We start from the raw sequence: 27759 nt of genomic DNA, 5'->3' as shown, positions 1-27759 counted from the left end.
AACTTTTACAGGGGCTAAACAAGTCCCTGCCTCGGAGTAGGTTCTCAGAACGGCCCCAAAAAACTCCTGGGGCTTGGGGATTACTTGGTGCTGATTGGATATACTCAAGGCGGGATGTGACGTCAACAGAAAGCGTCAAAATAGCCGGCATTTTTAAAACTCAGCAGACGAGGGTTAGCTCGTTCATAGCTTCCACCGCCATGTAAACGAAGAGACACGCCAGAAACCCAGCAACCACCTCGGCTCCTTCCATGTTGATTATCGTCTTTCTTATGTCGGCTTTCTTTGTCTTACTCCTGCTTTGTACTTCTGCTTCTTCTTCTTCTTTGTTGTTGTTCTTCTTTGTTTGTTTCTTTGCTGCGTCACCCAGGTTAAAATGGTTGCGCAACGATTACGTCACATCCAGAACCTGGTAACTTTACAGGAACCTTCCTCCTACTCTGCCGCACAGTGGAGACATGGCGGTTGAGAGGGCCGAGCGAGAGGACGTTCCTGTATGGTTCCTGCCCCCCAAATAGTACCAGGAACTTCTTCAGGGGAAACGGGCCTATAGAGTTCCAGGCAAGTCACGCCAAATTAGCTGTTAGAGCGGCTGCCAATAATGCGTTATTTGTCTATTTCTCACCGTTCATCACCTGCATCAACACCGCATCCATGAGGCTGCCATTGTTGTTTAGAGGAGTAAGGTAATTGGTTTAGAGGGCTGTGTGACGTCAGAAAGCGTAACTGGGAGTACATCGATCTGGTACGAGTTCACGGGTGGTAAGTTAAATGAGGACAAAGGGTCTATTAGAAAGTCCAGTAAACCCAAAGTGTGATGTCGCCTCAAGTCACTGCCCAAGTGCCGGATTTCAGTGACTTCGGACAGAGACCAGGTTGGTATTAACGAGGCAGTCAAGCACCATAAATTGCATTTATTCATTAAAGAAAGGTGATTTAATAAAAAAAAAAAAAAAGACTAACTCAATGAATCTGATTAATCAGTTTATTCAAATTAAAGATTTTGTCCAAGGATTTAAAATATTTTTTTATGGTGATGACGTCATAAGATATGATAGACAAACATTCAAAGCTTCATTTAAAAAACCTCAGTAGAAAATAACCTATGGTATAGCCCTGTTTTAAGGTACAACGTGAAAATAAGCATACCCTAAAACTTCCATTAAAAGCCCAGTCCCAGTTAAATGCCCAGTCTCTTTTACTCGCCCAGAATGAAGACACATTTTGCCAAAAGAACACCTGTCTCAGTTAGACGCCTGGTCTGGTTGCAAAGCAGATCTTTCTTCGGATGTATAAAAGCAGGTTGTTGGCTACCTTAAATTATGTGTCAATTCCTCGATTAGCCTGTAAGTTAATCATATTCCATTATGTCCGTAAGGGTCCTCAGATCAAAAGAATCACAATGGTTTTTCATAAAAATAAATCCAAGTTGTTGTTTTAACAGGATAAAGTGGTGTGTGACGGTATGCCACGTGCCGTGATCCTCTATGTCACAACAACTCTCTCTTTCTCTGATGCACTGTCTGTCAGAGCTACATCAAACAAATGATTCATAATTGAGTAAGTAATATTCATACTGGTTTAAACAAACAATTTGATTTTTATTATTTTATTATTTCCTGATCTTTGCTGAGCAGCAGTTTTGTGTGAAAGGAATTAATGGCCTGTCCCAAATATAGGCCTTCTGAGTTCAGTGATTTACACAGATAATAGCCCGGGCTAGTAATTGAAGTTTTACCGTAGTTTATTTTGGGAACAACAGTCATATAAAATACTAACAAAACAAGCCCTTAGTACTTTATCATTAACCCAGTTTAGCATTATTGTTAGCCTATATTGACCCAGACTGGATCAATTTCTAACCTATTGATTTTTAGTGTATTCGATGAATTTCAGACACAAGCAAATTGTCTATTAAAATACTGATGATTATTTTAATTAAACTTAAATCTTAGCAGGCGGTTAAACTTTGTAGAAATTACATTTGACTAATAAGGAACAGTTTGTTTTGTCCTGTACATGTACTTTATTGCCAGCAGATTTTCTGCCCTCCACGCTCTCTGTCTCAAACTCCCTCCCTCCCTCAGTCATCTCCCTCCCTGGTAGTCAGCACAAGTGCTACCCTTGGCCCCATGCATTAACCAGAGAACCACTGAGTCCTCTATGAAAGGGGTTATGCCTCATTATGACAGAATAACAGAGCCAAAATGGAGCCTGATCCCTCCCAGTCGCTCCATAACAGTAATACTATCAGTGAGCCTGCAGCAGTCGGGGCTAATCCCGGCCATTTAATGTATAGCCACGCACTGCACCTCACTCAGGGGCTCAGCAGAGGCTCATATCAGTGTCCAACAGACACACATACACACACTCACACACTCCTCACATCCATGGAAATCCAACATTCTCCCTTTGAACTGCCTCTTCGCTCATTGCTCCTCGCACATAAAAATGCCACCTTCTGCTGCACATACAGGACGGCTAAGTGCTTTTGCACGCACGGTGAAACCTCTTCAGTGTGTCAGAGAACACCCAGACAAGAATAAAGGACAGATGAGTCTTTTGCTTTGTACATGGAGCTCATTCTACTATATTCCCACACATTCTCACTCCGACCGCGTCACATATTGACATCTTGGTCATGGACTTTCCACGTCCACATTCAATGTGTAAGATACCCTGGGTGTGTTGGTTGTTGATGTTCTGGGACACCGTGTCAAGTTCTCTTCTTTCAAGATACACTTGGTGTTTTGTTTCCTTCCACAACAACACACGTGGGTGGGTTTAAGATAAAAGAACAAGGTTTGGCTTTATGATCTTACGCGACACAAACACCGCTCTCTCTGGTGACAGTTGGTTGTTTGTTTGACACATCCACCACCACCTTCACGCCCACCCCAGTTGGACTTTCGTCACCTTAACTTTCGCCCTTGTCCCACCGCGTTTCCCCAATGCCGTTAAGCTATAATGGCAACCGGCCGCGTATCATGCCGACATTAAAGGACGCCTTTTTTTGTTGGTTTCTGGCGCAACAAGTCACTGCCCAAGCGTCAGATTTCGACGACTTCGGAATGAAACCGGGCTCTAAATTCATGGCAAATCTTGGTGCGCATATATTTGATATATATGGACAGGGACAGGAAAAAAACATTTACACACAGCTACACGCAGTCACATGGCTGCACATGCTTACACACACACACACACACACACGCACACTGCTTTTTAAGGTCAAAATGTGCAAAAATGTGTCAATCCATAATGGTTGACCCTCGGGATGGCTGGAGGCAGAGGAGGTGACAGACACGCAGACACAACACACCCTCTTGCCATCCCTAAATACACACATCTAAACAAACACACAACCCTCATGCATTAAGTCAGCACACAATGACAACGTCTTGCCAATGCGTGCTGTCATTTGTCTCTATTGAGCTGCAATTTATAAAATCGTCTGTCCGCGTTATCCACGGTGGCTGTGCTGTCACTGCTGTGTCTGTATGTGTGTGTGTGTGTGTGTGTGTGTAGGGGGGCTGTCATCACTGCTTGGCGCACAGGGCTGCAGAGCGGGGTCTGGTGCCCTTCAAATGACTGAGAGAAAACATCTCCCGCGCCGCACTGGATCAATGCACGCACACACAAGCATGCAAACACACTCGAGCATCTTCGCTCTGCATGCACACGTGTAAATAATCCTACAGATGTGCCTGGAGACACTCTGCGGTCCCTTATGCATGCTGTTTACATTATGAACACGTGTCCTCTGCAGCAGCTGCAGGCGTCTAAGTGTATTAACTTCACCCAAACAAGAGCGCAGAGATCCACATGATGTGATGATGAGCCAGACCTACATCCTCTAAGTCTATACATTCATCCATCAGTATTAAATAGTGAAACGACGAGTGTGACACTGTTCATTGAGATTTTTTATATTACTTTAATAAAATAAATGAATAAAACCATGGGTCTCCTGTGTGCTTTGCAGGAGGACAGTAAAGAATATAGACAAGATTTTAGTAACACTGAAACTGAGTTCAAACACCAACCAAGCCTTTGGGATTGTATCTATTCAGTTATATTTCATGTAAATTTTAATTTATTTAAATGCTGACACAAAGCTGTCTCCACGCTGCTGGGAATTTAAATCTTGATACTGAATTACTAAATTATTTCTCTTTTTTTCTTTTTTTTGTGTGTGAAAGTGACTAAATTGTCATCGTCAAAGAAAACTGAAATCAGCCTATAAAATTCCCACCATGTGCAAGGTGTTGGCGCTGCTGGAGGACGGTCAGCCACTTTGTCCAAACTTAAATATCCCCAACAACTATTGGACTGATTGCCATGAAATTTTGTACAGACGTTCGTGGTCCCCAGAGGATGAATCCTAATGACTCTGGTGACTTTTCCTTTTGTACCACTGTGAGGTTCAGGTGGTTTGGGGTGAAATGTCTCAACAATTACTGGAAGGAATCCCATAAAACTAGGTTGAGAGATTTATGTCTTTTTCGCGATGAGAAGTAGTCACTTCAGGGATTTCTTTAACACACAAAATGTAATTTCTGCCAGTAGACGAACTTAAATGATGGCATGAAGTAGTATGGGGGTCATTATACGAAAACGTGCCATTTTGTGTCACTCGAACAAAACTGTGCTATAAATGTCAATAAACAATAAATACGCTATAATCATTTTAGAATGTATTTTCCATGATATCTCTTGTAACATTAAAACAATGTAAAAGTTTATTTCATTTGTTTTCAAAGAGTTTTAAACACCTTTTTGTATGAAACATCATTAACAATCTGTAGAAATGGCCTGTCCCTCAATATGATTGTTCTACTTTTACTAGCTATTAAAGTGATAGTTCGGGTTTTTGGACATGAAGTTGTGTGAAACGCTGACCATCTGTAGCTCTGATGTGACGGTGTCACTACTCTCAACGAGCCTCCTGCTCTGAGAAATTGCCCGTAGCTTACCGGAGAAAAATAATGGCCAGAAAATAGTCCCAAATGATAGCAAGGTCTGGGGATGTTTTAAAATAATTTAAATAGTCTAACAAAACACATGCATACTTTTTTGTAGCTTAAAACCTTTTGGTTACGTGTCCCCCGTACATCTTCAGAACTACTTTTTCTCCGGTAAGCTACAGGCGATTTCTCAGAGCAGGAGGCTCGTTGAGAGTAGTGACACCGTCACATCAGAGCATCAGATGGTCAGCGTTTCACAACATCTTCATGTCCAAAAACCTGAACTATCACTTTAAGGCCCAAAAAAACATAAAAACATAAACTTATATATAAAGCATCAAGTGTCCTTTCATTACTCATGAATGGGTTTTATTCTTAATATATGTAAAATGTTATAAAAAACATCAATTTAGTCGGGTCGCCAGGTAGTCGTCAACCCTGTTACTTTTAACACCCCTTCTGACATAATGGACTGCTCCGAAAGTTGCATCATTTCCTGGGAGTGAAATCAGCTTCCTTTTGTGAACATGCTGCTGAAAATACAAATAAGTGTCCTCATCTTTTCATGATTTTTCGTATAGTTATATAATGTTTGTCAGAGGGAGGCAAGCTCATTGTGTCAGCCTTGTTTCCACAAAAGGACACGTTAAAAAGATATTTGTTAGAATTTTTTAATGTACATAAATAACATGATATAATCCTCTAATGAATGCACACCATGTGGTCTCATGACCTTCACCACATGGCTAGTAATGGCTGCCAAGAACATTTTTCGTCAACTCTGTTACCATTCTAGCGTAACAGGGTTGACAAAAGTATGGTTTTGCGAGTACATGAAAATATACTTTCCTTACCAATACAATCCTTACACAGCTTTCTCTGGGTCTGAAAATTGTTAAAAACATTTGGGATAATGTAAGGACATTTTAATGTGGAAACGTTAGCGCCATAATCAGTTCATAATTTTATCTTATGCAGTACCTTGGTTTCTGACTACATACCAGCAAAACTAATAACACTCCCATCAGCCTCAGTCAACTTTGTGTTCAGTGCGAATTCGCAAATGTTATCATGCTAACAGTTAACATTATGCCTGCTAAACATCAGCATGTTAGCATTGTTACTGTTAGCATGTTAGCACTATTACCTCTCTGTCCCAGTGTGTCCGTCAGTATTTGGACCTGGGAGTTTGCATTTATTAGTACACTGTTGATCAGTAGGCAGTTGGAATCGCTGATCCTCTGCCTTTGGTGTCTGTCTGCGTCTCTCAGTTTGTCAGTCTCAGTCATTGTTTTGGCGGCTCACTGAAGCCGTAATCTGTCGCTGCCCTGGCTTATTAATAAGCCATTTCTGAATATTCCTCCTCTGTGAGTTGGTTGACTTTCAGCAGCGGCGACATCATCACAGAACTATGATAAATAGAGCAGCAGCATAAGAGTCCATGTGCTCGCTCATTAAATGGTTTTATTTTCTGCATTTGTGCTTTGAAAACTGAAAAACTTTGCATTGTTTTCTACTGCAATATGGCGTTTTATTGTCATTTTACTTACACCATCCAGTTCAGACGTCTTCTTTATCTTTGTGTCACATGAGGTGAAAAATAAGCTTTTGTTTTCAACCAACTCATCATCTTTACTTTTGTGTTGTTTTTTTCTCTTTGTTTTTCCTCTGGGGTTCAGCACTGTATTTTCATCACGCTGCCTTGAGGTTTTGTCCCTGTAACCCCAAAAATTTGCTTTCAACTCAGTGCAATTCAACTCTTGAACTCGTAAAAACACCAAAAGGAACATCAGGTCTATTTATTGTAGCTCTGTGATCATTTCTGGGTGACTTTAGAGTTCAGTCAGAAAATGAGGGATCAGACAGCTCAGTCTGCAGACACTCAGGCTATGATTTAGAGAGAGAGAAAGAAAGAAGAGGAGAGATAGAAGAGGAGGGCACGGAGAGATGACAGAAAAGGCGGAAACCGAGTGAGTGAAAGAGAGAGACCTCGAGGGAAACGGGGCTGTGAGCAGAAAGAGGGCAGAGGATGAGAGGAGATTGGCGGCTAATGAGAGGGAACTGGAAAGGGGAAGACGGGAGAAGAGATAGTGGGAGAGGAAAGCTAGCGATGCACCAGAGGATTATCAGCCTGACTTGCACCTGATTTACACCCTACAAATCAGTGGGGATATCTCAGTCTTACTGTATATCTGGTAGTGTGAAGGCTTCATGAATTCAATCGTTACTGCCCTAAATGCAGCAGACAGAGAAATATCACTTAATGCCAAATTCATACTACACAATATCAGCCTGATTATAGATTATGTTATATGGTGTCGGCTCGGATCGTGAAAGAAGACGAGTGACAATGTGATAATCCATCGTTTTATCCAACACATTCTCACTCCGACCTCGTCACATATTAATGTTTGGTCATGGACTTTCCATGTCCACGTACGACGTGCAAGGTAAGGTTGACGTTCTGGGAGGCCGTGTCAAGATCTCTTCTTTCAAGATACACTTCCGTTTTCACAGGAAATTGGACTGCGTCGGTACAACACCGCAAACTGAAGTTTTTTCTCCTTCAACAACAAACACACATTGTTAGGTTTAGGAAAAAAGAACAGGGTTTGGTTTTAGAATCTTACGGGACGCAACCACCCATCCCACTCGGACTTTCCCCACCTTAACTTTCATCCTTGTCCCGCTGCGTTTCCCCCTGACGCTGCCGGCGCTATTAAACTATAACAGCAACTAGCCGCATATCATGCCAACGTTACAGGACGCCTTTTTTCGTTGGTTTCTGACGCCGCAGGTCACTGCCCCAGCGCCGGATTTCGACGACATCAGAGTGAGACCGGGCTTTTTCATCTCGTCATAGTAGCCAACAACTGAAGCCATGACAGGGACACCTCGTGACAGAAAGTCTAGCATGTTTGACTTCCTTTTTGTCGTTCCCTATTTCTCCCTTAGCAGCTGTCACTTTGACCAATAGAAACACAGAGTGATCAGCTGCCGTGGACAACCGTACGGCAACATCACACCAGCCTTTTTGATATTCCCTCTAGACATGTTACCACACAGAGTAGAAAGAAGAAAAATGATGGCGTTAAACAGCAGAGGCACTTTAGCAACAAGGTGAGTACTGCTATTAGCATCAAGCTAGCAAACAATTATAATATAAGAATAAATATAAATATAAATAAATCTTGAAAATGGAAGATATAATGTAAGAAAATTAAAAAATAGTGGCTTTTACTCACCACAACTGCAGAGGCTACCAGCTTGATTTGAAACAGACTACAAACAGGTCGTTAATTATTAATAATATTAATAATTTTATATATTTACTTTTTATCTGCTCCCGTATGTCTTGATAAAGTGAATGCATAACACCGTCATTTCAAACACTTTTGCATTTTTACACTTCCTGTGTCTGTTTAAAACTAAAAGCCAATTATAATTTTTGTTGAGAGAATCCTTTCAATTTCTAGAAAGGCTTTTATTGTGAAATATTTGCAGGAACTTGTTGTGGAGGATTCATTGACTTGCATAGTTTGCATGCCGTACTTTAAATGTAGCTCCTGGCTTCTGGTGGCATTTTTTATGTTACTACAATAACATTTAGAGTTCACATGAACAGACACAGTGACTGAAGTAATGGTAATAATAAAAACAGGACAACAATAACCCTGATGACATCGCACATGTCGTGAAAGATGACCGGGGATTATTGGTGTGGACCATCGTGTAGTGCGTCATGTCTGACGGCCAAGTCACGGCACAATTTGATGATTCCACAATCGCCTAATCTGACAAAATGACTATCTGAACAGACAAAAATGTCGTGTCGTGTGAGCCAGGCATAACTTTCAAGATGAATATCACAGACTCATCCAAATAGATAATGAAAGCCAAACTTTTCAGTGATGAGAAAATCAGCAAGAAATTCATGAAAATATCTGCAACTCAGACAAATATGTAAGTGATGAATTTAAAATAGCTGTTTTTGAAAGTTCAGTGGTTTTGGCTGTGTCAGTATAGTTTGCAGGGAGGGAGATGTACAGATAGTTTGGCCTGAGGGAGGAGAAAAATAGAGACAGCGAGACAAAGAGAAGTTAGAAGTTGATGGAGAGAAGGGAAATGCAGACTCATATTTCTTCTCTCCAAGTCAGACAATAATAGATGAGGCTCATCTGAAGGTCGAGAGAAAGAAACAAAGATGCGGTGGAAGAAATTCAAGAGTCAAACAGAGAAAAGCAGCAGAGAACACACAAAGGTCTGCTGAGATTAGGAGAAGAGGATTAAGGATATTAAAAGAGAAATATAGGCATAAATAGAGTTGACATGCTGGAGGCTCATACAGCCAACTATAATAATACAGAAAGTTTACAGTGTGCTCGCGCTGTAGTCCTTGTCTTATCAAAGAACCACATCAGATGGTGTGTTAACAACCTCCAGTCTCAGTCAAATATTTTATTTTGTTCCTAGTTTTAATTCAAAAAATATAAAAGCAAGGCCCTACAGTGACAGTAGACTGCAATTTGCAACCATTTTGAGATGGTGGAATGAATTCTTAGCCTTAAGAGGCAACCACTTTTTAACAGAGACACCAGCAAAATGTGCAACCCAGAAAAATACATTTTTGCATTAGTTGTGTTTAAAATGTGATATTTAAATTCCAGTTAACTTTGCTTTCAATAGGCCGACACCCATTAAGCAGTAACTAACTTTTTAAGAAGAAAATGCAAAAAGACGTGAAATACAAGAGGCCTTTCCTTTTAGGTCAGCACTCCACTGAGACATTTTGTTTAAGCACTGCATTTGGTGGTAAATTTTTAATGTTTTGTGATGTAAATGTCTTGTTTTTTTTATTCCAGTCAGGAACACTTTAGTCAAAGAAAACTTTTTTCCATTTGCAGGATTATATTTAGCGGCATGGCTCTGTTCTGGGGCCTCTCTGCCTTCCCTAGGCATATGCAGAAAGCCTCTTCCATGCGCCTACATGGAAAGCCTTTAGATAGAGAGAGCACACCTCTCTGCCCTTCCATGCGCCTACATAAAAAGCCTAAGGCAGAGAGAGCAGCAGCAAAGACCCCCCGGGGACAGAACAGAGCAGCATCAATGACAAACAGAAATGACATTGATAAGTCAGACACAGCATGAAAAGGAGGAGCTGGGGTGGAGGCAGGTTGCAGAGCAGCTTGCAGAGGAAGCAGCAACAGTAGGCAGGCCAGAGCAGTTTATATAGGGCGCCCTGAATGAGATTCAACAATTGGTTGCATAGAAATGAATCATGTGATCAATCAGCTGCTCCATCAGTTGACTGGACTGTTTGAGATCAGCTAAAAACTTGTGTATTGTAAACATTTAAGCATACATAATGTACAAGTAAGCATGTAAAGACTGAATGAGGCCTATTAGCAGCAACTGTAGATTTAAATAGACCACAGTAAATACAGTGTTTACTATCGCCTTGCCCTGTGAATATTTATATATTTTTTTAACCACAGACTCCTGGGAGTGCTTGCTTTGTAGACAATAGTAAATAACTAACTTAGCCTCCCTAATGTGTCCGACCTTGCACGTCGTATCTGGACATGGAAGGTCCATGGCCAAAGTGATATCTTGTTGAAGTTCTGGGAAACCGTGTGACATTCTGCCTGTTACGTGTATTGTCTTCTTTCAAAATACACTTCTGATTTCACAGGAAATTTACCATTTACGTACAGTCTCTTTGAAAATAAACACACTATGTTGGTACAACCCTGCGAATTGATGTCTTTTTTGTCCTTCAAAAACAAGCGCACATGGTTGGGTTTAGCAAAAAAGAACAGGGTTTGGCTTGAGAATCTTACAGGATGCGAACACGGCTCTTTTGGGTAAAAGTTGGTGTTTATTGGACCCAACCACCAACCATCCCACCCACTCCCCTCGGGCTTTCACCACCTTATTTTCGTTCTTGTCTTGCCACGTGTCCCCCTGACGCTGCCGGGCGGACGCGTATCCTGCCGATGTTGAAGGATGGCTTTTTTCGTCAGTGTCTGACACAAGTCACTGCCCAAACTCTGGATTTTGACGACTGTGGAGTGAGACCAGGTTGATTTTTTTTATTGGCAAAAATGTCATGAATTGTTGTCGGTTGTTGTTTAGGAATTTTAATTTTGTTCATTAAGAAATTCTTTTCTAGACCAGGCAGCCCTAAGCAATTATTTATATATAAGGCCGGCACTGCAGAGATTACACTCAAAACCACAAGTGTAAACCTCATGGTGGCACTGGAGAGAAAGTCAAGGGACCACCAAAGCTATTAGGATTCATCGCCAGGGAACCAGGAATGTCTGTAAAAATATTTCATGGCAATCCATCAAACAGTTGTTGAGATATTTCCAAAGTGGTACATTGCCATCCCTAGAGCCACACTATTATTAAACATTAAGCCCGCTTAGTTTCTGCGTCTAGAATATATGTATGAGTAAAAATGAGTTGACAACTATGTAAGTTGTAGGTTGCTACTTGTTTACAGTTCTATTAAGGCATATACACACTGACATCTGTGTTGATGTATTACAGCTGCCAAGTCTGGTTAAACACATTACTGTGATCCCATAAAATGTGCTCTGTTCTGTAATATTAAATCTGGTTGTCTGACGCAAGCGGTTGAGGGTCAGTATAAGGCCACGGTAGCTATTCACAGCCATTAGGGTCAAGATCAGCCATTTCTGGCTCCCATGCACATTCCATCGGTTGGTAATTAGAGTAAAAACTCCCATAAAGAGGCAAACAGATTGGCAGGGAGACCCAGGGTCCTGTCAGTCATTCAGACATAATGGTAAGAACGTTAACCGGATTAGAAGACAAGTTGGCCACCTGATGTACAAACTGTATGGTACATTCATGCATGAGAGCATGTTTTCATGCTTGTATGAACACACACTCGCACACACACACATATACTCACATATTCTTAAACCATATTTGCTCTGTTTCACTTCCTTCCCTCCGTCTCTGTCTCTCTGTCTCTCTGGTGGGGTGTCGTTGACGAGCTCAGTGCGGATATAATTGGCACTGGCCCCATGTGGCACTGTAGTGAAGAAATCAAGGGCGCACAGATGTAAACAAACTCTCTCTCTCACAGATGCTAACACACACACACTCACTCACACTCACGAACCCCCCTGCCTATAGCACGTCTTTTCACTTAACACCCGTCCTGCAAGCTCCCGTGATACTCATTTCCTTGTTTTGATTTCAATGTCACACCGATCCTATCTCCTTCCTCGTCTCCCTCTTTCTGCATCAAACAAACACTCCCTCTCTCTCTACTTTAATATTCCCTCCTTCCCATCATCCCCCTCTCACTCTGATGTTTATACTTCTCTCTCTTGCGCTGCCTCGTTTCCCTCTCTCACAGGCCAGCAATATGCAAATTATGCCCCACAAATGCAAATCCGTTCCTATCTCAGAAGAGACCTCCAGTGGAGAAGAAGAGTCCGCCCAGCTCAAACATGCCCCACTGAAGTCTTTCCCTTCCGTAACAGAGAGGCGTCGTTTGTTTGAAGGTTACCTCTGAGAACTGCTCTGTGAAGTAGCACATGTGTGCATGTGCATTATTATTATTAAGACAATGCATCTTTAGCCAATGCTTTTTAAATGGTGATTGCAAACAACTAAAGGGCAGTTTGATTCCAATGGTTAATATTGGTGTTTGGGTATTTAATCATTGGTACAATAATAGTAATTCATGAAGGGGATTATTACTGTAATGGTTTATGTGTAACAAAATAGTTATGTAGCTACCAAATGAATCACCTAATGGTTCCATTAGAGCCAAAATACATGAGGCACAGATTCGGAGCAACACCTCTGCCACAGCATGCCCACAGCAGAGCGCGTCAATTATAATCAACGGAAGCTGCAACACTGACCACAGAAGCCTTGCTTGCCTCCAGCTCAACCTTATTCTGCCATGCAGCTATGCGAACATTGCCTGGGTCCAGACCTTTGAATCCGCCCACTCCAAGTTCAAGTTAACTGATTCTGGTCTCTCATCACCACATGAAACAGCAGTTTCCCGGTTGAAATAAAAAAACAAATTGATATTTATTTCCCGGTTGAAATAACCCATGAGTGCCACCGGGGGGACTAAGGATTAACCAATCAGCACCATGGGTGGGACATTATTAAGAGCTAATCTTAGGCTACTGGACTTGCTTGAGTTTCTTGAAGATGTTTCGCCTCTCGTCCAAGAGGCTTCAGTTAAAGGGATAGTGCACCCAAAAATAAAAAATCAGCCATTATCTACTCACCCATATGCCGAGGGAGGGTCTGGTGAAGTTTTAGAGTCCTCACAACACTTGCGGAGATCTGAGGGGGGAGTGGGTAGCAACACAACTGCACACCTAATGGCTGACGGCGCCCCAGATTAAAACGTCCAAGAACACATAATTGAAACCACGAAATATCTCCATACTGCTCGTCCGTAGTGATCCAAGTGTCCTGAAGCCCCGACATAAAAAGCTGTTTGGAAAAACATCATTTGAACTCTGTTTTTAGCCTCACTGTAGCCTGTAGCTCTGACTGCCTCTCTGTATACCGAGCTCACGTGTGCGCCCTTGCGCGTGAGACCAGTGAAAGCACGTGAACACACATGAAGGCGGTGCCCATGTCTCACGGTCTCATGCAAACACACATGTGAGTGCGGTGCACAGAGAAACAGTCAGAGCTACAGGCTACAATGAGGCTAAAACAGAGTTCAAATGACATTTTTCCAAACAACTTTTTATGTCGGGGTTTCAGGACACTTGGATCACTACGGACGAGCAGTATGGAGATATTTTGTGGTTTCAATTATGTGTTTTTGGACGTTTGAATCTGGGGCGCTGTCAGCCTCCATTAGGTGGAGTTGTGCTGCTACCTCCTCTCCCCTTGGATCTCCGCAAGTGTTGTGAGGACTCTAAAACTTCACCTGAGCCTCCCTCGGCATGAGGGTGAGTAGATAATGGCTGAATTTTCATTTTTGGGTGCACTGTCCCTTTAAGTCAGTTCAGTTCAGTCAGAACTGAAGAAACCTCATGGACAAGAGGTGAAACGTCTTCAAGAAACTCAAGCAAGTCCAGGCCTGTTGTCTGCAGCTTTTCATCTAACATCTCACTTTGGCTGCTCCTGCTTTTACTCTCCCTCCCTGTGGTATCAAGTTGACAATTCTGTCTGACATCAGGCAAACGTGACCCTTCAACAGGTAAAAACTACATAGAACTGTAAACGATGAGCACAATCTGTTTAAAATGGATTTAAGGGAACACCTCATTGTACCAGAGGCAATGCAAAGAAGCAGAGCAGCCTTGTTTGCTTTTACATTTCACATTGAAATAAATCAACCAAATCAGTGCATGCTGTTGTTAAGACGATCCAGTTAATTAATTCAGTACCAGTTAATGCATAACCAACTGCATTATCACTTGGAAAAACTCAAGACGTAGTTTGTGCAGCAGGTAAAAAACCCTGCACCGCCCCACCTACATGACACGTCACATCCGTGCCCCATGTATTTAGGCCGTTACAGTGGCTCAATGACATAACTGCATGGTTGTGTTTAGGAAACTGAGAAAGACAGGAAGCTTTTAATGGATTTTGCATAAACACAGTCTCAAACAAGTCACAGTCTACTGCCATGCTTGCAGCTCTGTGAGGCTTGTGCTTTGAGCTAAATGCTAACAGCATGCTCACAATGACAGTCCTAAACATGCTGATGTTTGGTAGGTAGAATGTTTACCACGTTCACCATCTAATAGTTTCATGCTAACATTTGCAACATTAGCACTAACACAAAGTACAGCTGAGACTGATGGAAATGTAAGTTTTGCAGGTATGAACCAAAATATTGGACTAAATGAATTTTTGACAATGATGTAGGCAAGGGAACACAAAAGCGATGAATTATCACCCTGAGAAACATGACACCAAATCATTCAATCAATCTCTCATCACTCACTCATTGTTTAGACAAATGTAAACATTATGGTCGCACTACAGTCATTAGAATTAATCATCTGGGCACCACAGTTATCGGTGCAAGAGTTCATGGCAATTCATCCAATAGTTGTTGAGATATTTCAGTCTGGACCAAAGTGGTACACTGACCACCTGACATTTCTCAATCTATCCTTCCCTCTACTGCAACATACAAGTCCAAAGCATGGTTGATCCACCTCTGTGTTTAACAGTTGGACAGGTGTTTTTCTCTGAACATACCTTTGCTTATTGTGTCCAAAAAGTTCTATGCTAACTTCATCGGTCCACAAGACTTGTTTCCAAAAAGCATCAGGCTTGTTTGGATGTTCCTTTGCAAACTTCTGACGCTGGATTTTGTGGTGAGGACACAGGAAAGTTTTTTTTCTGGTGACTCTTACATGAAGGTCATATTTGTACAGGTGTGGCAGCACAGTAGAACAGTGCACCACCACTCCAGAGTCTGACACATCTTCCTGCAGGTCTTTTGCAGTCAAACAGGACTTTTGATTTCCCTTTCTAACAATCCTACGAGCAGCTCTCTGAAAGTTTTCTTGATCTTCCAGAACTCAACTTGACCTCCACAGTTCCTGTTAACTGCAATTTCTTAATGACATGATGAACTGAGGAAACAGCGACCTGAAAACACTTTGCTGTCTTCTTATAGTCTTCTCCTGCTTTGTAGGCTTTGTTGGTATGAGGTGCCCTCGTTTGCGAGATAACCCTTGATGAGAGAAGTGAGAACTATTACAGTAGAGATCTTTCGCTAAGAAATGAGACACCACCCGATGTGCAGGCATACGTCACGCGTAGTAGTGATGCAAAATACCGGTAGTCAAATCAGCGCTTGTGTGGTGGCGTGTGCTATGTTTATTCTTCTCCGTCTGATGAATCAACGTAGAAGAAATCCTGAAAACAGGAGGTGCCTACGACGTCTTCTAGTTCTGATCGATTTTGTTCGGGGTATTTTGACGCTGTGTTCAACCGAGTTGCTGATGAGTTTATGCTAGTCCAATCATCTGTTGTTTGTATAGCCTACAGTCCGATTGTACAGTAACAAATTGTTTTCCAAAACTTGCCGAAGTTGCTGACTTCGTAAGGTGTTCTGGGAAATTTCATCTTCCACTGCGTTGAAAGTGGGGCTCCCTTGGAATCTAACGCAGGTTTTAAGCGTTGGAAGCCACTTCCACTACCTCAATTCTGTTTCGGGACACCACAAGCCTAAACATGAACATGCACAGCCAAGTGCAAGTGGATATTTCTAGGGGAAGTGTGGGTATTGGGACAGGCCCAAGGTTTCAGGGGTCAGTGTTTATAAAGCTTTGAAATTAGCATCATGTGGCCTTTCCTAATGATGACTGTGAACAAGCTAGAGCCTTAACAAGCTAATTATGGTCTGAGACACTGTGAAAAGTCACCTGAATCAAATGTCTTGGGGTGCCCAAACTTTTGCATGGTGCTCCTTTTCTTTTCTTAATTCTAAAATTGTACAAAACAAAAATAACACTCTAATCTCACTCAAAATGTTGAGAAGCATGTGTCATCTTTCACTTCACGCCAGTTCATCTACTTACTTAACTATATAGTACAGAATAGATGAAGTTTTGACCATAGGGGCCCAGTCCTTTTCATGCCACTGTACATAATCTCTACATAAACTTTTGCAGAATGGCTCAATAGGTCCCTTCGCCAGGCCACTTTCATTTTGAAACCATTTTTTGAACCACAACGCATCGTCTTGATTGGGATTCAGACAACGGTCATTCAACGTCTCGATATTTGCTTGGATTTCCTGTTTACTGGTAGCATCTGTGGAGTGATATGATCTGAGCCAACCCTGCAAAGTGGAAGCAATGTGCCAGAATTGCCCAAATTAATACATGAATAAATAAACAACAATATACCCCCGTTCCCCAGCTCTGTATTTTATCTTTTGCCTACAGGCGTACGCTGTTCGAGATAAGACATGCTTCCTCGTGGGATTTTTCTTTAGGTTAACAATTTGCTTTGAGATTTCCCAGTCTAACAATGTCCTACAGGTAAGTTCTTGTACAGCCAGTTGAGGCAGAAGCTCCCTGGTTGTTTTATTGGTGCTGCAATCAGCTGACTGTCATTTGAGGAAACAAAGAAAAGTGAATTGTTGTGTTCCACTCTGTGCTGCAGTCGCTGCTACAATTAGAGGCAACGCTGGCACGGCTGACATCAGCTATAAGTGATCTGGGAGCGTTCTCTCATTCCCAGCTTTCCATCTTCCTTCCCGCTCCTCTTCCCTGCCATCTGTTCTCCTCTCACTCTTCCTCCCCTGCCACACTTATTTACATCCCATCGCCTGATACCCTCTCCATCTCTCACTCCTGCTTTTATATAATCACTCACTGTCTCACTTCTCTGCACCTTAGTTTTTACTCACTTTCTCTGATTTCCAGTCCTCTGCTAATCTGTGGAGATGTTTCTTTGCTTCCTTTTTGTTCTGCCTGACCTTTCTTTCAAATCTTTACCTTTATCACATCCTTAATTTCCCCTTAACTTCTTTACCGTCCTCTTGTAGCCCCCTCAATCTCTGCTTTCTATCTGTACAGTGAAACAAAATGTGTGTGTGAGACTGTGTAACCTGGTGTGAGTTGTGTGTAATTTGTTTGTATGTACACATGCAACTTTCTGCGTGTGTGTATGTGCAGCGCAGGGTGACTGTCCTCAGGGCAGCTCTCCACACCAGAACAGAGCAGAGCAGCAGCTGACCAGCTGTCCCCCTCGCAGCTAGCAGCATGTTGTCTCTTCTATCTATTCTCTCCATCTCTGTCTCCGTTCATCCTTCCTGCCTCACCCTCTCTTTTTATTTTCTCCAGCTCTTTCTCTCACTCTTTCATTCTTTCTTTCCCTCACACGCTCCTCTGTGCTCCAGCTCTCTCACACATTGCCTCTCTTTTTAATTCCTCCCTCCTCATCATACGCTGGACACAATGTGACACCCGCCGCTCATTGTAACACATTCTCACTCCGACCTTGTCACATATTGACGTTTGGTCATGGACTTTCCACGTCCAGATACGACGTGAAAGGTGGATGGTGCGTTGGTTGATGTTGTGGGACACCGTGTCAAGTTCTGCCTGTTACATGCATTGTCTTCTTTCAAAGTACACTTCCGTTTTCACAGGAAATTTACCGTTAACATACAGTCTCTTTCAAAATAAATGTACAACAATGCGAACTGACATTTTTTTGTCCTCCAACAACTAACGCAAGTTGTTGGGTTTAGTCAACAAAAACACATGGTTAGCTTTAGGAAAAAATAATCTTATGGCACGTGTTTCTTGGACCCATTCGCCACCCCTCCCGCCCAACCTACTCACGCATTCACCGCCTTAAAGGGAAATTTCAGTTTATTTCAACCTGTCTCCTATCATCCTAAATTTGTTTCAAGTGACTAGTGACATAAAAATAATAGTTAGCATGTTAGCCGTTAGCCTAGATACAGCCGGGTGCATAGTAGCATCAGACCTGTTAAAACGTAAATGAATGGGCAACCTTCAAGTGCAAAGTTAGTCCACTAAACAAGCTTTTTTTCTACAAAGACCGCCTCATATCGTTAGGATAAATGTCAGAGAACATATAGAAAACGACATGTAAACGTGTTGTCTTACCTTACCGGTGTGCTGCCATGTTTGTTTACCATCTAGCTCTGCTTTCCAAAGCACAGTCGAAATATCGCAAGAACAAGCAGCGATCTCATATCGTGCCTGAAATCTCGCGAGAACAAGCAGCAACAGCTGGAAGGCAGAACCGGACAGTAGCCTGAAAAGTTCATTCATTTATTTTATGAAAGATTTATAGAATAATGGCTGACTTTTTGCCAGACTTCGACTTTGTGGAGGAGGAATTTGATTTTGCAGAGTTTGATGGCCGCCCTTATTTATTTGAGCCAGAATACACTGACGAAGAGCTTCGTGAAATTGAAGAACGGAGGAGGAGAGAGAGAGAGGCGCAACAGGTAGAGGACGAGAGAGGAGGAATGGCTGCTGCAAGGCTGTGTAGCTCTGGAGATTGGTGGTGTACCTGTGAATGCTGTGCCCCAGTGCCCACAGAAGAGGAATGCCTCTGTTGCAAGGAATGGGACTGGTTGCAGCCTTATTTTCAAGGTCTGGATGTGACCGAGGACGAGACACCTCCACCTGGAGTAGTATCCAGCTGGGCTTTATCTAGAGCTTACAAGATTTCAGGCACGGTATGAGGTCGCTGCTTGTTATCACGATATTTCGGCCGCGCTTTGGAAAGCAGAGCTAGATGGTAAACAAACATGGCAGCACACCGGTAAGGTAAGACAACACGTTTACATGTCGTTTTCTATATGTTCTCTGACATTTATCCTAACGATATGAGGCGGTCTTTGTGGAAAAAAAGCTTGTTTAGTGGACTAACGTTGCACTTGAAGGTTGCCCGTTCACTTACGTTTTAACAGGTCTGACGCTACTATGTGCCCCGGCTGTATCTATGCTAACGGCTAACATGCTAACTATTATTTTTTATGTCACTAGTCACTTGAAACAAATTTAGGATGATAGGAGACAGGTTGAAATAAACTGAAATTTCCCTTTAACTTTGGTTCTTGTCCCACTGCATTTCCCCCTGACGCTGCAGAGTGCTGTCGCGCTATAATGGCGCATCATGCTAACATTAAAGGACGTCTTTTTTCGTCAGCGTCTGACGCCACAACTTACTGCCCAAGCACCGGATTTTGACGACTTCAGAGTGAGACCGGGTTGTTCATTGTCATCGTCAGCCCCCTTTTCACCTCCCTGTCTCCTTGTGTCTTTACCTTCACTGTATCTCCTCCTCTTTCGCCACCCGTCTCTCCCACTGCATGCCTCCGTAATGTCATTGTTAAGATATGTCCCTTTTAACCTCATCTAATTTTCATCTCCTCCCTCCTGTCTCTCTTCTCCCCATTACCTTGTTCTTTGACTTTGCTCAGTAACTTTTCTCCTTCAACCCCTTTCCTCTGCATCACACCAGCTGTCTTTTGTAACCACACACAAACTCCCGTCTTCCTGTTTCATTCATTCAGTCATTGTCACCGTCGCATGACCTCAATACTTCCCTTCTTGTGTTTTTCTGTTCCCCTTCTCTGTATCTCCCTCGTTCCTCTCTGTCTGTCATATATGCAGCCTTAGACTTTACATCCTGCCACATTTATCCCTTCGTTCATCTCTTACATGGTATTAAAAATATGTCTGCCTTGAAAATGAGCACAGGTGAGCGGGAGAGGAGAGGAAGGCAGATAAGGAGATCATTCTTTTCTCGGAGAGGAAATATGAGGATTTGGCTGCTGTCTTCATTAGAGTAAAGGGCTCAGAACTTGTTCAGTGCATTTTTATCCTCATCAGCTGCACTCATGCTTCTTACTGCACTCTGACGTGTGCACCTACAGCTACACTGCATCAGTGCACATGGTAGGTTGATTATATACATGCTGAGAGATATGAATAGCAATGCTATATGTTCTGCACTGTTCCTCTGCAGCAAATTCATTAACACATTTTCATTATTGATGTGTTGTTTTTGATATTTCCAGCCTGCAGACTTCCTTTAGAAATTAGTTTGGAGAAGTTGCATGGAAAGGCAATAAAGTGATCATAATCCGATGTGCACATTTTGCATTCTGTGCATTTATATCTGCATTGGAGGCAAGTCAGCAAGTCAGGGTGGATAAGGCAGAAAACGTTACACATATAAATATTGTATGAACCCAGATGTTAAGGATAGATGCTAATTATTATGTCAAAATCCACAGCAAAGAGAGACGGGAACAGGAAAGACAGAAAAGAGGTTCAAATCAAAGCATTAAATGTGCGTGATGCTGTATGTGACTAACTATATCATTAAAAATGAATAAATGAATAAAACTACATTGGAGTCAACAGCCATATCTGCTCTGTAAGACTGTGCATAGGCCCTGCAGTACTTTGAGCGAAATGCTAACATGCTGATGTTCGGCAGGTATAATGTTCACTCCTTTGGTTTAGCATGTTAGCATGCTAACATCTGCTAATTAGCAATAAACAAATTTCAGCTGAGGCTGATGGGAACATCATTAGTTTTGCAGGTATTAGTTCATAAATCAAAGTGCTCGGTGGTGCAGCCATAGTCCTGTACATTTTTTTTTTCAATGATTTATCATCCTATCTTGAAAATAAAATTGCAACAAACACAGCATATTGTGTCTTTGGGTTGTTGTTTTTTTACTCATGAATGTGCCTGAGATGCATTTTTTGGCAGTGTCACTATGATGCAAATATATTTGGATGCCGATGATTGGTGCACATGTCACAAGCCAGGTCAGTGTATGATAAACATCTCTGGTGCTCAGTTGTGATGCTAGCAAGACTGTGTTACTTATCTTGTGTGTTAGCAATCAATAATTCGAAATCAACTGAGCATTTTTCAGGCTTTTGAAATAAGAAAGGGAACAAGCCTCAGCCTCAGAGAAGAATATGCGGAGAGCAGCAGTACGAGCACAAAGTCTGCTAACATTACTGCTGTTAGCATTAATGTTACAACAACAGAGGCTAGCAACCAGCTACATCTCCAGGATCCACCTGCTCTGCAAAGCTATGAGCCCTGGGAGGAATCTACCGCTGCAGCTACTCACGTTAGTGACTGCTGTGCAAGCTCAGAATACTAAAGTGTTTTGACTCAGGAGCAAATATCCTCGGTATCTAGTACCTCAGGATCTCAGGATGACATTGACAGTGTGAAGGCTGAGCCCCTGACTCTGGTCAGTTAAAAGCATTACAGTCCAGATTCAAGCCTCCCTTAGATGAGGGTGGGTAGCCTCATCTAAGGGAATATGCAGGAAGTAATGCAAATTCTTGAAGAATTTCTTGATGCAAGCGTTACTCTACCCTGGAAATCCAGAGTTCTCGCGAGAGCACAATTTGAATTTACTCAGCGAGTCACTCTGGCAATCAGTAATGATGCTCATTACCCATGCCCTTGTAGCTGAGCTGCACCAATCACATCAGAGGCGAGCTAAACAGATGACGACAGCGCTGCGACGACGAGGTCCGGAATCAGTCAGTAAACATTGCAAGATGGCTACGGATGAACACCAGTTGTTTGAAACGGCTTTGGCTGCTACAATGAACGAGTTAGACTTGGCTTTTTCTCTAAAAGAGGAACAGAAGACGGTGCTCGAGTCTTTCCTTTGCAAGAAGGACGTTTTTGCTGTTTTGCCAACCGGATACGGCAAGAGTCTAATCTACCAGTTAGCTCCGCTGGTAGCTAAGCTCTGGATATGTCACCCTGTGTATTGTTCTGACTGGTCGCAGTGTTATCCAATTGCGTGCAGTGATATTTACAAATGCATGCTTGGTGCCGCCCCTCGAGTTGGGCCATTTGCATTACTCATAGCCAGACCCTAAATCTTTCTAGATTTGAGCATAGATTTCCAGGCTTGCGTTACTCTGCGTTACAGCAAAAATGTGGATGGAGTTTTTTGTGTAGCTTGCATGATTTTCTCATCAGAAGACACGATTCTTAGAACAAAGACACAAAGTAACTGGAGCAATGCGAAGAAAATAGTCTCGAGACACTTCAGTTCACTCCAGCTGATCTATTCCAAGTTGGATCACTCAGACCAACAAGAGGTAGAACACCACACTTTTATTTTGCTGCCTGTTGTTGTCAGGTCTGTCGGCTTGCCTTTGAAATGCACGTGGAAGACTAATCAGAGTTTTATGGTGGTGTTGTGTCTGTAACATTAATGTTAATCTCCTTGTGTGGGAACCTATGTGTTCAAGGTACCCTACAAGTGTGTGTGTGGTTCCTGTGCGTACTATGAAATATAATCCTACCGGCACCACTGAAAGTACTGGACCAACTAAATTTTGGACTTGGTGGCACAAGGTTAAGGACGTTTTCATGTACAACAGATTCGTACACTTGCATTATCATCTACGTGACATTTTTGTTCTGCTACAGTGTTGAAAAGGGTGCAGCAGATGGACACTGCTGCCCCGGGACTATCATTAGTGAGGACCAGTGCAGCAGTGAGGTGAAGCTCCCCTCCTGGCCAGAGGAGGAGCCAACTACTGTCGGGGATGGAGATCTCCGCCTGCCGCTGGAGCTCCAACTGCAGGTCGAAGGCGCAACTGTCATGTGATTTAGAGGCATTGGTATTAAATTGAAGCTGTTCCATAACCACTTAAAAACTCCTCGTAGTCATGTTAAATAGCAGTTTACTCTCTTGTTGTACAGTTGGTGTTCACACCTGATGCGTACCCTACTTTGGGATCAAGTGTACTAGAATATGGGCTGGGGTCCCTGATGTGAAAGACGGATCACCAAAGTTATTATAATTCATCCTGAGAGGAACATTAGTGTGTATACCGAATGTTCAGTCATTTTAGTAGCTGGGATCAGTCAAAGTCAGTAGGATTCATCCTCTGGGGATCATGATTATCTGTATCAAATTTCATGGTAATATACTCAACAGTTGCCAAGCTATTTCAGTCTAGACCAAAGTGGTGGACCCTGTGACAGACAGACATTGTCCTCCACAGAGCCAGGCCTCTGGCATGGCTAAAAACTATTACAGAGTCTATTTCTAGATAAAATTCAAAGTGCTTGTACTTTAGACATTCAATTTTAAATGCTTTTCCCATTGAAAGGCTATAATGTTATCATTATGAGCGTGTCATTTGACTGTAAGTCTTGGACAAAGTGGCGAAGCATAATTTTTCATACTGCCTGGAAGTCTTTTGGATGAGCCCTAAAATTCAAATCATGGAGAGGGAGAGCAGTTTTGTGCAATCTTCAACCTCCTCTGAAAAGTGCTTGTGAAGTGCTAAACATTTCATCTACATTTATACCCATCTCTCTACCATCCTCTCCCCTTTTCTCTCTGCATCTCTCACTCCCTCACATCTCTGTTTTTCCTCCCTCTCTCCATCTAAGTAGCCTGGAGGATTAAATGTGTTTAATTAAGAGGTGATTATGTGTAGACGGCTGACACAGAGGGATCAGGATGGCTTCATCCCATCGCCCCTACTGTCATCACCCTGTACCCCCATTCAACCCCTGCAACACACACACACACTCACATACACTCCTCCATCCACATGTCTGCCTTGTTTATCCCTCCTTTCACACCTCTCACACCCTTCCTTCTGTTGTTTCCTTGCCCTTTTTTTAAATTTTCTTTCTATCTGCAGGATTTATCTTCCCTCTGTCTTCTTTTGCTTCTCTCGCTACCCCCGCAAATGATTCTTTTCCTTTCTTGTGTGGCCTCAGTGATAGAATTTTACAGCAAATACAGTGTCATTATATCTAACCATGCAATAGACGTGGCAGAAGAGGAAAGTGAGGAAAATAAGATGGTAAACTTTGATAAAACACAACAAAATTCTATTTGAGAACTACAGTAAATATTTTCTTTAGGTATAAAATGGAGCCAAAAAATTTTTAGATTCTAGGCATGCACCAATTCATCAGTCAAACACTGATATTGGCTTTGGTGACTGGCATTAGTGTATCAGCAAAAAAAGATGATGTTCACAGATAGCAGTGGCCAATGAGTTTAGATTCTATGGATGGATTCATCAGCCAAACATTGATATCGGCAGATATTTGCCTTTGTGACTGTCATCGGCCTATCTGCAAAAAAGATGACGTTCACAGTAGGGCTGCCACGATTAGTCGACTAATCGATGAGTAATCGACTATTAAAATAATCGGTGACTATTTTAGTAGTCGACTAATCGGTTTGAGTCATTTTTCATAGAAAAGTACTATAAAAGTACCCCAAAATACTCTTACTGCAGCTTCTTACGTTCAGATATTGGCAGCTTTACACACTCTCCCGTGACAGTGAACTAAAACCCTTTGGCGTGAGTATGAAACAAGACATTAGATGACGTAATTTTGGGGTTTGGGCGAGACAGACCAACATTTTTCAACATTTTAACACATTTTTCGATGAAATGATTAGTCGAATAATCGAAGAAATAATTGACAGATTAGTTGACAATGAAAATAATCGTTAGTGGCAGCCCTAGTTCACAGATAGCAGTGGCTGATGAGGCAGTGACTGATGAGTTCAGATTCTATGGATGCACGGACTCATCAGCCAAACATTGATATTGGCAGATATTCGGCTTTGTGACTGTCATCGGCCTATCGGTAAAAAAAGATAACATTCACAGAAGGCAGTGGTCGATGAGGCAGTGACCGATGAGTTCAGATTCTATGGATACACAGATTCATCAGCCAAACATTGATATTGGCAGATATTTACCTTTGTGACTGTCATCAGCCTATCGGTAAAAAAAGACAACATTCACAGAAGGCAGTGGCCGATGAGGCACTGGCCAATGAGTCCAGAATGTAGGGATGCAGTGTTTCATCAGCCGAACATTGTTAGCGGTAGATATTCGCCTTTGTGCCTATCGGTAAAAAAAGATAACATTCACAGAAGGCAGTGGCCGATGAGGCACTGGCCGATGAGTCCAGATTGTATGGATGCAATGTTTCATCAGCCGAACATTGGTAGTGGCAGATAATCTCCTTTGTGAGTGCCAGTTCCTGTTGTATCACATCATTTTGTGCAGCCTTAAAAGCAGGGCTAGATATTAACGTCATCCTGTTATCCAGGGTAACATCTAACATGTTTGGGATGAACAGAGATCTTCCCTGGGATGCCTTTGGGACTAAAAGATTCAGTAAATTCACTATCGACACATCAGATGATATGTAGGAGGAGAGCTAGTTAATGTTAGCGGTTAACAGCAGGTGGCCAGTCTAATCAATATAAATGAGTATTGGGCAAAGGTAAATTACAACATTATCATGATGTGTTCAAATGTAATTTCATAAAATTAGTTTTTGGCAAGAAACCTGAAAAATACAGTTGTCTAAAAGAGAAACTTGTTATATTGTAAACTTGTGATATTGTCACAGCATATGAAAATAGATATTAGAGAGGAATTGAACATTATATTAAAGATTGTGTCATAGATATGTATGATTGAATTTGTGCTCATTCAGTATAGTGTAATGACAGACTGAATGACTTTAAAACAGTCCATTTTTTATAATGAAAAATGTTTTGTTTCCTTGGATCAAAAGGGGGAATTGATACCAACAACAATTAAATAAACGACAACAACAAGAAATCATTGCTATCGATATCAGTTATCTGTGAAATGTTATTTTAAAGATCCATATTGGTATCGACCCAGAATTTTACAATCAGTGCCTCCCCATCAAGTTCAAAGTTCCAGATTCATTTATGTTTTTTACATGTGTACACTCCCTGATCCATTAGATTAAAAAGCAACAATTAAAAGATGATGATATCACACACAATAAACATTAACGCCTAAATAAAACAGTTAAAAATGCTCTCACATACAGCAGATAGTATACTACATATTGTCCATACTAAAATATGTGTGCATGGTGCTGAAAGGCTGATTAAATAATGGTGTTGAACACGACAGAAAAATAACAAGGCAAAGTAATGTGAGAAAGCCGAGGAAGTAAAAGAGGGAATTTAATAGCAGGGGAAGAAAGAAATTTAAGAGGCGAGGGAAACTTAGACAGAAGAAAGCTGAGTGCTAATAAGCGTTGTATGGGGTGAAAAAGAGGCCAAAAACTTGTTTATTGCCATGGTGGAAAGATGAAAGTAAAGGGAGAAGCCTCTGTATTTTCTTTTTGTCTGAATGTGTGGAAAAATACTGAATGTGTAAGTGCGTGCATTTGTGACAGTGTAAAAACTTTACGCCACAATGAATAAAATATGAACCAGAACCACATGAAACATCTGGTATTGTTGTTTGTACAGTATCTGTGCTGCTATGTTTGATAAAGTAACTTGATATGTTCATTGATATCACATGGCTGTATGCATGCTTTGGTGAGTAACCAGTTATCTGCTTAAGTGGTTTACTATAGAGACATTAACCAAGCACACAGTAATACAAGTCAGTCTGGAGACTAGAATACAACTGGACCAAAGCATGGCTCACATATTCTCTGCTGCGCCTGGTGACGAGGACAAAACAGTGAGGCAACGTGGACCTTTGTCCTTTAAAACATGCCATCACTCTTGTCACAAATGGGCCCTCAGGAAACATGCCCGCTAATTTGAGTCTCAATCCACTGAAGAAGCACAGGGTTATATTGAGCATGTATATGTGTGAGTATGTGTGTACTGTGTGTGTGTGTGTGTGTGGTCAAAAGAGAAAGAGGGAGACAGATGGGTCACACAGTGTTCTCTCTGTGGGTTTGGAGCTGGAACATGGCTAATTACATCTTAATTAAAAATGACCTGTCTGTCCCCGTGCCTCTTTGCCCATGGATGACACATGTGTGCTTTTTTATTAAGTGTAAGACAGACAGAAATAGAGAGTGAGACCTGGGCTATAGGTGTGTCAATAGAAAAGGGTACAAGGAGGTTCTGGTGCAGCAATGCAAACATACTGGATATGTGTATTTAATGGGTCTATGGTGTCTTTACTGTCCCATGAGCTCAGTCCTGATGTGTTGTGGTGTGTCACACTGTACATTGAGGTTTGTCCCAGTCCTCTCAATTAATCCACCCCCTTGTTTTAGAATTGCTCTCCATTGGAAGGGTTGCTCTAAGACAGTATATCTCGAGCACAGGCACTTGTGCTGTAGGGCGTACTTCTACAGCTGGCAGGGAATTAGTGGATAGACTGTGGAGTAACTCAACTAATTTGAAAAAATATTACATTATGTTATTATATATATATATATATATATATATATATATATATATAAA

The 27759-nt window shown here is 41.9% G+C and overlaps 1 protein-coding gene across 2 annotated transcripts in view; it reads right to left on the bottom strand.

Moving 5' to 3' along the window:
- The window catches only part of LOC117267961 (protein shisa-8), a 191519-nt gene that overhangs the window by 80744 nt on the left and 83016 nt on the right, over positions 1-27759 (bottom strand). Inside the window, exon 3 of one of the 2 annotated variants that reach the window (XM_078161281.1) lies at positions 11911-12033. The exons of the other annotated variant lie outside the window; for it this stretch is intronic. Coding sequence (XP_078017407.1) covers positions 11911-12033 — 123 coding nt within the window. The remainder of the gene's footprint in view (positions 1-11910; positions 12034-27759) is intronic. 2 annotated transcript variants of the gene reach the window in all.

This window comes from Epinephelus lanceolatus, chromosome 18 (assembly GCF_041903045.1).
Source record: "Epinephelus lanceolatus isolate andai-2023 chromosome 18, ASM4190304v1, whole genome shotgun sequence".
In the NCBI taxonomy this organism is placed as follows: domain Eukaryota; kingdom Metazoa; phylum Chordata; class Actinopteri; order Perciformes; family Serranidae; genus Epinephelus; species Epinephelus lanceolatus.
This window is presented reverse-complemented; position numbering and strand designations above follow the sequence as displayed.